Source organism: Uranotaenia lowii, chromosome 2 (assembly GCF_029784155.1).
Source record: "Uranotaenia lowii strain MFRU-FL chromosome 2, ASM2978415v1, whole genome shotgun sequence".
Lineage (NCBI taxonomy): Eukaryota > Metazoa > Arthropoda > Insecta > Diptera > Culicidae > Uranotaenia > Uranotaenia lowii.
Genome location: NC_073692.1, coordinates 186,934,314 through 186,947,539, shown reverse-complemented (window position 1 = coordinate 186,947,539; position 13,226 = coordinate 186,934,314). Strand labels below are relative to the sequence as shown.

The following is a 13,226-nucleotide window of genomic DNA, read 5'->3' as shown; positions in this document are numbered from 1 at the left end:
CGCATATATGTCACACTCAAGAATTGAATATATCATAACTTATGGAAGTCTGAATATAATAGTGGTTCGAAAAAGTTGGCAAAAATCATAGACAAAAACGTTTTTTTAATTCAACGTAATGTGCGTGGGTTTGTGATGTAAAATAAGAAATTTCGTTTTTTTAAATTTTCAGTGATTGCCAACTTTCTAAAGTTTATAACTTGCCCTGGCGAATAACGACGAAAGCTGTGTATGTTAGTCTGAGTTGATTTGAATTCATTTTCGAATTTTTCAAACCCAGGGGTCTTAAAAGTTTCGTTTTGATTCAAAACTAATCCACGATTGTTAGCAGAATATAGTGTAATGTTTACATGAGTAAATTTTTACATCTTTATTTGTATGGGAAAATTTATTATTTTGTTCTGTCCGGATGTTTGACACTAAATTTAGGAAAAGTCCGGTCAAGCCCGGTTTCCTAGTGAACTGGGCTTTTGTCCGGGTTTATTCACTTTATTTGCAAAACCTAGCAAACAATCTTAAATTCAATGATAAGAATGTTTACTTTTTCGAGCAAATTTTAGCTGAATAATCATGAACGGTTTTTGGAAGCCTTAAATACGATTCAATATCTTCTAATGAGTTTGGAGGGAGAAAAGAATATTAAAATTGATTTTCTCGATTTTTATTACTACTTATTTACTTATATAGTTTTACGTCTCACGACATAACTTGATGAAAATAATTCTTTAAACTCAAATCATATTTGAAATAATGATTTTTATTGAATAATTCCACCATTTTGACCGAATATGACCGGATTGTGAGATGAAAGTATTGCCTGGTTCATAGATAGTCCAGGAAAAAATCTGGCAACATTAGCTTAGAAATGTGTGACGTCTTTACACAAATCATTGAGCAAGTTTTTTCAAAATGTCCATGAACGGTTTTCCTGAAGCCTTAATGCGATTTTAAATCGTTATTCAAAAATGTATCGTTTGTTATTATATTTTTTGAGTTTTTAGTTTTTGCCAATCTCCATATTGATTTGTGACAGGAAACTAAATTTATCTTTTTTTCCTATTTTCGGAACAGATGAAGAACTGACAGTTCAGATTCAAAAGCATTTTCTTTATTCAAAATAAAGTTTTTGAACTAGTATGACATGAATAAAAACGAATAAAATTTATAGCAACATAGCCTATGACAAGGGTAAGGTCGAGAAGCTCCTCGATGGCAACTGGCTATTTTTGATGCATGCCAAAATTTGAAGCTTTTCAGTAAACTTTTACAAAAAAGTTGGCGGAAGAACATAGAAAAGCTTCAACTTTGATCAATGTTTTTTCCTGGGTTTAAAACCAGAGGCGTTGACTCGGAAAGTAGGTATTCTACCAACTGAGCTATGCCTCAATTGAAGATTTATAAAATTTTATATTCACGTTTAATAGCACTTTTATACCCAGAGTATCTACCAAAAACATACAAACATACATACATACATATCACGACTATTTCTAACGCATTTTGAAATGTCCCGTCTTTTTCTGCTGCGTCCAGCTTTTTCCAAAATTGTTCCGCTTTTTTGAAAACCATCTGGTAACCCTAAATAATTTCATGAGAATTTATTAGTCATATTCAAAATTTGTTCGTCAAAATTCAGCAATAGACTGTTCCGTTGATTGAAAATCTATACATAGGTTGGTTCTAAGCCGATTTTATTGAAACTTGGCAGGTGGGTGCTTTTGAAACCGGGGAAGGTTCCTATTACAGTTTGAGACCTCTCATTCTTATTGCGAGGGGGGAGTTGGTCTCCAAACCAAGAAAAATTTTGCGTAACTTGAGATATTTTCAAGCAAATGGTTGAATATGGCATTTTTACATAACTCGAGAATGAGTCAAGCAAATAGAATCAAATTGGGCCTGTGAGGATACGAGAAATGTTTCAATGATTTTTTCAGACTCGTCCCATCTTCCAGTAGAAGGATTGAAAGAGAAAGGTGGCTTCCAATTTTATTGCAAAATTCGATAACTATTCTAGCGAATGAAACCAAGTTGGCTTGTGAGGATATTTGGAGTTGAGAAAAGGTTCTTTGATTATTTGAAAATCCTTCCCATTTGCATTGGAAGGATTGGAAGGATAGGAGGGCATGTGACCCATACCTAAGGTTGCCAGAATTTTTTCCACTCCCATCCGGGCCTAGCAATTCCGGGCATTTTTTCAAAAAAACCTGGCAAAATCCGGGCATGGATTTCAATTTTTCAAATCCAAAAACCGGACAAAAACCGGGCAAAATTTAGGTGTTATTATATTTTACAAAGCAACGAAAAAATGCAAAAAAAAATTAAATTAATATTTTATTAATGTTATTGCAGACTTCCAAAAACTTTTTGGAACACTTAAATATTTAAAGGTTTAAAAAAGTAAATCAGCGAAATTATTTGAAACAACCGTTGAAAATTTCCATACCGTTAATCGATTTTGCTGAAACTTACTCAAAAACTTTGATTTTTTTTGGTTTCTTTGTGAAAATTGTGAAAAAATCCGGGCAATATCCGGACTTTTTTCACGATATCCGGGCAACCGGGCCGGACCGGACTTTCTCGAAATTTTGCATCAAATTTCCGGGCAAACCCGGATAAAACCGGGCAATCTGGCAAGCTTACCCATACCCATCGATGCGAGGGTATTTGGGTGAACGAAATGTTCCCCAGATGTTTTGAAGCTCTTCCCAACTTTCATTAGAGAAACAAAAAGTGGAATGGGGGCTCCCATACAATTTCTTTTGCAGAACTGATGAAATAATCAAGCAAATGGAACTTAATTTGGCATGGGAGGATATTTGGATATGGAAAAAGACTATATGGTTGTTGAAACCCTCTCTTGATCCCAGTAACAAATAGGAATATACGAGGAGGCCGACTCCGTTTTGTCGAGTGTCGAGAGTTAATTAGTCAGCACCGAATTTGGAATGGAATTGTATTTTAACACGAGTAATATTTCTATAAAGGGACCTTTCCCTTTTTCATTGAGTGAGATGAGATAGGAAGAGGAGACGGGAGCCTCTGACATTTGTTGTGTATCTATAGAATAGGTCATACAAAAGAAACCAACTTTAGTAGGAGATGGTTTTTGGGATGGAGAAATTTTTTTATGCTTATTCTGGAACCCTACAGTGAAGGGATTAAGAGAGAAGAGGGGGCTCTCATACATTTTTTGCAAAACTCGAAATCATTTTAAGGAAATGTGATCAAATTTGTCAGAGGAAAGTATTAAATAATAATCATTTACTCCTTCTTTCTTTTCAGTGTGGAGCTTGCAAATCAAGGGTACGAGAAACGTTTTCTTTATAGTTATAAAGGGGAATTCTCATAATTTTATTTTCAATCACTTGGAAAGGGATCAAGCAAAAAGAATCAAATTTGACTTGGGAGAGGAATTTTATTCAAGTAAATCATTTATTGTGAAAAAATTTAGAAACTTATGAATATATTAATAAAGAGTCTTGATTTAAGACACAAAATAATGATTGGAAAGTAACTTATCTCTTTTGTCAAATTTCCATAAATTTTAAAAGGTTTAGCGAAGCACACCAGGTCAGCGAGTACCTACACTATAAAGTAACCGTCATTTGAAAAATCCCGTAGTATTCAACCAAATTTTAGCTGCGTACTGTTGTTCGCATACAAGTGAAGCAAGCGTTGTTATTATTTGTCGTTTTTTGCGAAAGAATCTGAAAATGTTTGGCCTTACTCCGGAGCAAAAAAAATGATTGACCACAAATGGAAAAACTTCGCTATCCTGTGCAATCAATTGCATTAACTGCATAACATAATGGAAAATGACCGGAAATTTTTGGATCCACATTAACTAACCATCAGGATCGGCAAACCAATCTCCGGAGAAGGTTTCTTCTCAATGAACCATTTCACCTCCGGTGACACGCGATGTGAATCTTCAAATCATCAGCAGCCCTCCGGATGATCTAATAATATTGCAACTAGTAGTTTTTTTATTCTTCAAATGATGGTCACATTGAAACGAATGGTAACAGAGTTTACTCGCTGAGTAGGAAGACGGAAATTTGTTCTGCTGCGAGCATTTCTTGGAACAGTTAGAAATATTGATTTGTGCTAGAAGTAATAATAACTGAAGCAGAAGAAAAAAACGAGTTTTTCAATACATGCTTATATAATGTTTTCAATCAGTGGTATTTGAATTTTCGTTGTTTGCCGCCCTGAATAGAGGACTTAACATCGATTTCTCACTATGCAAATGTCAAAAACGAAAATAAAATAAAAATGAAGGTCAGCAAAACTTACGCTTCACCCGCAGGAACTGCTGATTGCTGATGGTTTCTCCTTCGCCGTTGATTGCACTGCAAGCGTAATATCCGGCCGACTGTTTCATCACCTTCTGCAGCACCAGGCTCTGATTGGTTTGGATCACCCGGGCGGAAGCGTTGTGCAGCAACAGGGTGTCCTGGAAACAATTCGAGGAAGGAAAAAAGTAAAACACATTATTTTTGGACACCTCCATAGTTTGACGTTTGTTTCTAGGCCTAGGAAATATGATACCTCAAAATAGGCTAGACTTACATCGTGGAACCAGAGCAGTTTCTTCCAGGGAGGATTGGCCTTGACGTGACACTCGAAGTACACATCGTCCCCCTCTTTGATGTCATCCGGCACCAGCGTTGAGCCCAGCTGGATGGTCACAATCGGGGGATCTGGAAATAAAAGTTCGGTTAGATTTAACCCAGTGTTTGCTATTGGCTTTTGGTTTATTTTTGTTTTCGGAAGAAAATTGGACACTGATTTCTAAATAATAGATCCTATTGACTACAAATAGTTTAAGGTACCTATTTGTTTGAAAATTAGATATTAATTAGTTCAAACTTATTGTTTTTTGTATGTTTATTTTTTCTTTTAAATTATTATTCAAATAAAGAGTAATAATAACTTTTATTACGATTTTTGTATAAAGGATTCAATTACGAAATTAGGTCCTAATTACCGAAATGTAAACTGCTGCTAGTGGCTGGATGTAATATCTCAATTTATCAATTTGAATATTATTTGGGTCATATTGACTAGAACTTTTTCGGAATTAATCAGGAATCATAAATATTCAATCAGTTATAACTTCAAACTTCAATGGAAATGAAGTTTATCCCCTACCACTAAATCTGCCAACGACTCTTCCATTGACGATGAATTACCATTTCTGGGAAAATATGTCCCCAAATTTTATTAAAAAGAAGTAAAATTCCTTGAAATGATAAAATCTTATTTCGTACATCGAAAAATCATGTCAAAATGATTCCTATTCCCGGGAACGGCTGATTTGCGATTCAAAATCGGGGATCGGTTGTTTTCCCCCCGCCAGCAGCCAAATGATACTCACAAACAACGTTCATCTCCCAGGTGGTTTCCAGGAAGAGTCCATTGACGTTCGGATTCTCGGCCCGGCAGGTTAAAGTTTTCCCATCGTCCTCGGTCGAGGGCGAAAAGCTCACCGTCGATAGGGTGGTATTATGCCCCACGACATCGTCCTTGGTGCGCCTCATCTGCCGCTTGCCCTTGTACCAGGTGATGATGGCACTCGGTCGGGAGCCAGAACTTTCGCAGGACACCTCGTACCGTTTATCGGCCACCAGAGCCCGCGGGGGATCTTTCACCTTCACGGTGAGGGGTTTCACTGGAGAAGGGAGGGAAAGTTTTGATATGTTAAATAGTTTATGGTTTAACCAGCACCGGTATCGGCTGCCAATAGCTAAGAAGAGTTGTTGGTAGGGATACTAACGATGCATATCGAGAACATAGCTCGTTTCCTTCGCCTCCACCAGTCGAGTGTTCATCGTTTGGCAGGTGAAGATGCTGTTGAGGTCACTCCTCTGTATCGTGGGCCACAGCAGACGATTTTCGATGATATCGCCGGAATTTTGCTCGTAGGTATCGTCTACTATTACACCGTTGATAAGCCATCGAACTTCGGGCTGGGGGCGACCTAAAATCGAGAGAGAAAGAGGAAACATGTAAATTGATAGAAAATTGTTTCTGTTGATAAGGCCGGAACAAATTTCAAATCCTTCTTTTGTCACTCGGAGTTGGGACATCGCGAGGGGGGGGACAATAAAAAATAATGCGAAAAACAAATAAATTGGAAATAAATTGCACGGAAGCTTGTATGCAACAAAATTTCGTATTATATTGTTGCATAAAACCTATAAATCAAATATTTTTTTTTTATTGAATAATTCAATGAAATCAAGAAAACAAAATGTGAAATAACTACCATCTTCTCAAATTTAATTTTTAGTCATGCAAACTTTCAGATATTGGAATTTGTTAATGGAATTTACATAAATTACTTCTAGCTTTATTTTTTTCCCCCATCGGGTTTTTGGAAATTTCAAAGGGGGGGGGGGGGGGGGGGGTGACAAAAGTAGAAATTGATATTTGTTCCAGCCTAATTGAACAGAAGAGAAAGTATTTATAAACTTTCCACTCAAAGCTTCGATGGAGGACAAGAGATTTTTGGAAAATCTGACTGATAGGAACCTGAGAGCGTAGAAGTATTTAAAAACAACCTTGAAAAGCGAAAGCTCCGTTCGAGGAAGCATGCTTCATATTACCGAAAAGCTGCAATCAAGGAATCAAATCTTAGATATTTTAATTTCAGAAATACAATGCTTGAACAAATGAATTCTTTAATTTTTAGAAATTTTAATAGATAACATTCCTTCTTTTCTGACATCATTTTGACAATCTTTGAGAACCTATTTGATATTGACGTTTTTAACTCATTTTACACCTTTGTTAAAGATTTGCACAATAATTTGGCTTATAGGATTTTTTTTAAATGTTTGAAAATTTGCACCGGGGTCTTTGGATCTTCCCCAAAATTTAAAATTTGATTCTTTTTTACGACTTAAAAACACACTTTTTCAGATGTCTAACATTTTTATTTATCGAGTTTAGTTCTTGCAAATAAAATAAAACCATATTTCAAAGCTTCATAACTCTGTTATTTTTCAACGGAATTAATAAAATAGCGCATCAAAACGCATTAAAATGTTGGCTGTTTTCCAAATAAAATTTTTGATGATAAGTTTTAATCGCCGATAGGTTTATTAAATTAAGTATGTTCATTGACACGTGAGACGAGATGAAACGCTAGGTAGAAGAATTTGTAAAGGAATGAAGAACAGGCGGATAGGTCAGATGATAGAACAGATGAGCTTCGTAGGATATAGTTTTAGATAGGTGTTGAAACTGTTAGTCTAGGGCATAGGTCGGCAACCTGCGGCTCTTTTGATGTAAAGCTGCGACTCTTTAGTTAACTGCGCTAATATTGTATATATTTTTGATTAAAAAATTTATAAGATCGTGCTGAAGTAATAATTAAGTCTTATGACCTGGCACATGGATTTTCATAGGTTCAGAAAAGATTTTTAAAATTGCATCCGCTGTAGGAACAAGCGGAAAGGACCAAATGGAAAAATAGCATTTTTAGAAGCCTAATTTTACATTTTTTTTACTTTTTACTGTTTTTGAAACATCAGCATAGAAATCAAGAATAAGTTTACCATTAATTGTAAAAGCAAAAATTAACTGTTGTTTTAAAACAACAGAATAAAATATTCATAAGATTATTTTTTTCCAAGCATTTGTGTATTTTTAAATCAATCGAACACAAACACAGGAAAACCAAAGTTTATTATTTACGAAAAAAAAGTTTTTTGGACAGACTCTGTTTTGTTATCAAACAACGTATAATATTTTAAATTTGAAGCACTCATAAATACTTTTTGCTCTCTATGAAAATTGATTAGTTGAAATTTCCAGAATTTTATTAGAATTCATCAACCATTTCGATTCAATCATCGATGGAAAAAATATATTTAAAAAATTAAAGCTAAAGTAAAATATAAAATTTTTGCTTTTCACGTCTGATTCTTGCAAATCTAAATTCAATATTTGAGTTCGAAATTTGAATATCTTAAAAGCTGCTATTTGAAAATAAACGAATCAAAACACCGAAAGAATATGCTCCCTGCAGATTTTTCTTCGTGAAGATTACATGTTTCTTTATCAGCAAACATTCTTCATTTAAATTCAATTCCAAAGAAAAAATCCTGATTTTTTCATGAATAGAAATCAGTTTTTTTTTTTCATAAAACCAACTTTAAAATAAAATCAAGTTTTGCTTTAAATTTGTGATCTTCAGCTGAAATTTTAAAATTAAGTTATCAATCAACGTTATAAAACTCAATTTTCCATCTAAATCGGAAATTGAATTTTTAATATTATTTCTAAATCCAAATTTCGAACCTACATTCAAAAATTGAATTTTGAATCTGTTTCCAAATTTCAATACGCTTTCTAAATCTTAATTCAAATTCAGAGTCAAAAAACGAACCAAGATGTGAAATATATTCCCGAGCCCTCAAGCATGAATCTATAATTATAGATTGTTTTTGTAATCCGACTTGCGAATCTGAATTACAATATTAGTTTCGAATGAAGATCTGGTTCCGAGTTTTCAGTTGTGGATGGACATTTTAAAGCTTGGCTATACCTGAATTTAGCATAAGAATTAAGTTCAAGAATTTTTAATCTTAATACAAAACAAATACTCAGGACAGTTTCTTATATTCTTTTTTTTTTCCAAATTCTGAAAATAAACCTTTTCAATTTTGAAAATGCATATGCATTGTGAAATTCATGGATCAAATTTTGTATGAACCAAGATTTCCAAACTTTATCTTTCTTTCAAAAGTTTTCAATATAATTATTCAATTTCAACTCAAAAATCTTAAACTCGCTACAGAAAACAAAATGTAAAAACAAAAATACAATTATGATTTTGATAGTTTGGAACCAAAACTGTTGGAATGAATTGATTGTCATTCAAAATTTAATAAAAAGAACTGAGTTTTAATCAACAAGTAAGAAAATTTTAATATCTGTTGCAGAATTTTGAACCTGGGATTAGTGTGGGTTGACTTTACTTGAATTAGAACTGATGCTAAAGTTTCAAGTCAAGTTTGTTACTTGAATAACCTTACTCAACCATCAAAATTTTATTGAGAACCAAAAATTGAGTGTTGAGTAAAAAAAACTTCGCTCGCTTTTCTTGAACCCTTATGAGACAGGGTTAAACCCTCAAAACGCCCCCCGTTCTTTCGGCCATTAGCATTCCAATTTACCGCTTCATCCGGGACTCACCCAGATTTTCAAAAAAAAAATTGATGATGCCAGGCCCGGTCTGGTTGCCGTATATCGAGGAAAAAGGCCCGGTTTTTCCAGGATTATTCACAATTTTTTTTAATGAAATTCCAAATTTTCCACTAATTATACAAAATAAATTCGCATGTATTTTTTGAAATTGTTAAATAAGATTTAAACGCCTCGTATGTGCCTTGGTAAAGAAAATCATTTTTCGTGTGTTTATTTTTCAGCTTTTTTCTTGGCATTTTCGAAAAAAACTTTGATTTTGGTTGGATTTATCCGGATATTAACCGATTTTGAGTTTTAAATTTAGAAACCCAAAGGCCGGATTTGCCCGGCCTGGATACTTACCGATAAGTTCTGGGAAGCCTGTTCAATAAATAACAGTTTGTCTTTACCGAAAAAATTATAAACATTCTGCTTTTGTAAATAAGTTCAAATCCTTCGCATTATCATCCAAAGTATTCATATAAGCTTTATATGCACTTAAAACTCTTGACTCGATTTCGCCAACGTAATAAAATTGATGTATTTACATTCAAACCATGTAAGTAGAGTTGAAGAGTAACGGCGTTTTTTTTTGCGATACGCTCTCCGACAACTCAACTACTACCGACTACTGTACATATACATACATGTACTTTCTTAGAAAGCATATGTAAGTCGGTGTGGTCTACGTTTTTGTTCGATTGTGTATTCACAGTACAAAATTCAACTGGCCTGCTGTGTTTAGAACTGTGTTGATCAAAAGTCGATCATGCTTCCTATGCAGAGTAGTCTGTTGTACGACAAAGACGTACCACCACACTTTCATGCTTTCCAATACAAATAAAGTCTGCTTCATTTAATATTGGAACAAATTCTTTTGCTCATTGTGGCGCTCCTAGTGGACGGATTTGGAAACTTTTTTCACCCACGTGTCGGGAAATTCATTACCTTTCACTATGTATTTATGTCATAACACCAAACGATAGCATTTTGTAAACAACCGCCATGGAAGCCGAACGGAGAGATCAAATTGTGCACACTTTTCTTACGAGTACGAGTACGAGAATTTCTTCGAAACAGCAATGAATATTTTTTTAATTTTTTTTATGAAAGAGTAAAGAAAATGCTACATTTGTATGATAAACAAATTATGAATTCGTTAATAAATGACTGAACTACACGCAATTGTTTGTGTTCCAATACTAAATGAAGCAGACTTTACATCCGTCGAACTTGGTCAGCACTTGGTCGTACAGCTTTCGAGCACGGATTCTTTCCACATTGTTCTGCTTCAGCGTCCGATTTGGCTGTTTGCTGGCTCGGAATGACCTTATTCCTTCCCGGATACGAATTCGTCGCACCGTACTGTGAGCGGCCTGGAACTTATTGGCCAAATCGCGGTCTGAAAGATTGGGATTCCTCTTGACGGCCTTGATGACTTTCCCACGCAGTTTCCGGTCGACAGTTCCATTCCGACGCTTCGAATGCGGCTTCCGAGCCATTCGTCAATGTTTCCTTGTACTGCTTGATAACACGCCATACGGTATTTCTGGGCATTTTAAGCTATTTAGCTAGCTTCGATGCCGACAACAATGGATTTTCAAGAAAACTGTGCACAATTTGATCTCTCCGTTCGGCTTCCATGGCGGTTGTTTACAAAATGCTATCGTTTGGTGTTATGACATAAATACATGGTGAAAGGTAATGAATTTCCCGACACGTGGGTGAAAAAAGTTTCCAAATCCTTCCACTAGGAGCACCACAATGAGCAAAAGAATTTGTTCCAATATTAAATGAAGCAGACTTTATTTGTATTGGAAAGCATGAAAGTGTGGTGGTACGTCTTTGTCGTACAACAGACTACTCTGCATAGGAAGCATGATCGACTTTTGATCAACACAGTTCTAAACACAGCAGGCCAGTTGAATTTTGTACTGTGAATACACAATCGAACAAAAACGTAGACCACACCGACTTACATATGCTTTCTAAGAAAGTACATGTATGTATATGTACAGTAGTCGGTAGTAGTTGAGTTGTCGGAGAGCGTATCGCAAAAAAAAACGCCGTTGGATGGCCTCAATACGCTCTGAGCCGTTTTGATAATATGGGCACCAAACAGCCGAGGCATATTCAAGGGTCGATCGAACCAAGCTACAATAAAGACTCTTCAAGCAGCAGACATCGTTGAAGTTTTTCGTCATGCGGAAAAGAAGATCTAGACATCTGGAGGCTTTGTCGACGATGTAGTTAGTGTGAATCTTGAAATTCAACCGTTCGTCAAGAATCACGCCAAGATCTTTCACTTGTTCGACGCGAGCGATAGCCTCGTTTCCAAGATGATAAATGGCTGATAACGGGATCTGCTTGCGGGAAAACGAAATTACTGCGCATTTACTACGATTCAAGGGAAGCCAATTGACATCACACCAAGAGGCGAAGAGGTTGAACTGGCTCTGTAGGAAGTTTACATACTCAGAACCGATACAGTTTCAGGTCATCAGCATACGCTAGTTTTGGACCAGCAAGGAGCAACAGCATGTCGTTGATGTATATCAGGAATATTATTGGTCCTACATGACTTACTTGAGGCACTCCGGATTTGGCAGAGAATTGACTGGAAAAAAATTCACCTATTCGAACATAGAGTTTTTGTCCAACCTGGTAGCTGCGGAACCATTCCAGTAAAGACCCGCAAATACCAATACGATCGAGTTTGGCGAGATCCCATGGCGAAACTGTCTTGCACAGTGGACGTGAATGTCAACAGGTTTGTAGTCGTAGAGCGCTTAGGCATGAATCCATGTTGTTCATTTGAAAAATAAGGCTTGCAATACGTAAAAATGGGTTCCAAAACAACCAGCTCGAACATTTGGCTATCGCACATAATGCAGAAATGTCACGATGGTTGTTCACATTTCGTCTGTCCACTTTTTTGTGCCCCGGAAACATGTAGGCCTCTTTCCATTTGGATGGGAACGTAGACTCATCGAATGAAACTTGGAAGAATATTTTTAAAGGTATCAGCATATGTGATATATCGCTTCAAGAAGGTAGCAGGTATGCCATCTGGTCCTGCGTAAAGGCTGTGTTTCAACTTAGCGGTCGCTTTCCAAATAGTATCATCGTCTACAACAATTTGATTTAGCCATGTAAGCTGAGTTTAGTTTGCAATACTCATTTTTAGCGCGAAGAGTTTTTTTTATTCTTCAGTGTTTTCATTTGTCGCAGTTCTTTCGTTACCCAAGGAGCTTGTAGGTTAGAAACTGATGAGCGTTTCGGTACGTGACGATCGATGATGTAATTGATGATATGGGAAAATATCATTGCTGCAGCGTTCGGATCTGAAGATTCCAGTTCAGATTCCCAGTCGATAGCGTCGAGCGTTTGTGAAACAGCGACGAAATCGGCATTCTAAAAGTCAAGATAGAATTTACCAGGTTTTTAGATGTGGGGAACAGCTCAAGGAATATCAAGTGAAAGCAGCAGAGCAGAGTGATGAGTAACAACCTTGACCAAGGGCGAAGGAGCGTATTCTATCGTAGCCAATTGGGGTCCGTCGTTGATGAAGCGGAGATCGAGCATGCGACCAATTTCATTATCTATGCTGTTGATCTGGCGGAGAGTTGTCGTGCTTAGAAAGTCGAGAATCGTGTTGGAAGGTACCGAAAACGAAGATCTGGTTGGATCAGAAAACAAAATATTGCCTTGCGAGGGAGTCCACTTATGTCCTGGTAGGTTGAAGTCCCCGATGATAACGACGTCGTCTTCAGGAAGCGTGAGAGAACACAATTTAGAAAGGCCGCTGGAAAAAGAATCAGCAAATGATGCAGTTCTAGAACGATCAGAAGGCAGATACACAACCCCAAGGTAGAGTTTTTTTTTGTGCCTAGATCGATGCGGGCCATATAAATTCTTGGTCGTTCGATGATTCGTCGTAGATGGGAATGGCTGATAGAGTGGATCGGATAGCAATCAGAACTCCGCCACCTGTGGATTTCGTGCTGTTGTTAGGACCTCTGTCACAA

The 13,226-nt window shown here is 36.3% G+C and overlaps 1 protein-coding gene across 2 annotated transcripts in view; it reads right to left on the bottom strand.

Moving 5' to 3' along the window:
• Window positions 1-13,226, bottom strand: part of LOC129749338 (nephrin-like) — a 475,038-nt gene that overhangs the window by 122,852 nt on the left and 338,960 nt on the right. For both annotated transcript variants that reach the window (XM_055744277.1, XM_055744276.1), the window contains exons 7-10: window positions 5,780-5,983; window positions 5,381-5,674; window positions 4,573-4,703; window positions 4,297-4,456 (exon numbers count right to left, since the gene is read on the bottom strand). In XM_055744277.1, coding sequence (XP_055600252.1) covers window positions 4,297-4,456; window positions 4,573-4,703; window positions 5,381-5,674; window positions 5,780-5,983 — 789 coding nt within the window. The remainder of the gene's footprint in view (window positions 1-4,296; window positions 4,457-4,572; window positions 4,704-5,380; window positions 5,675-5,779; window positions 5,984-13,226) is intronic.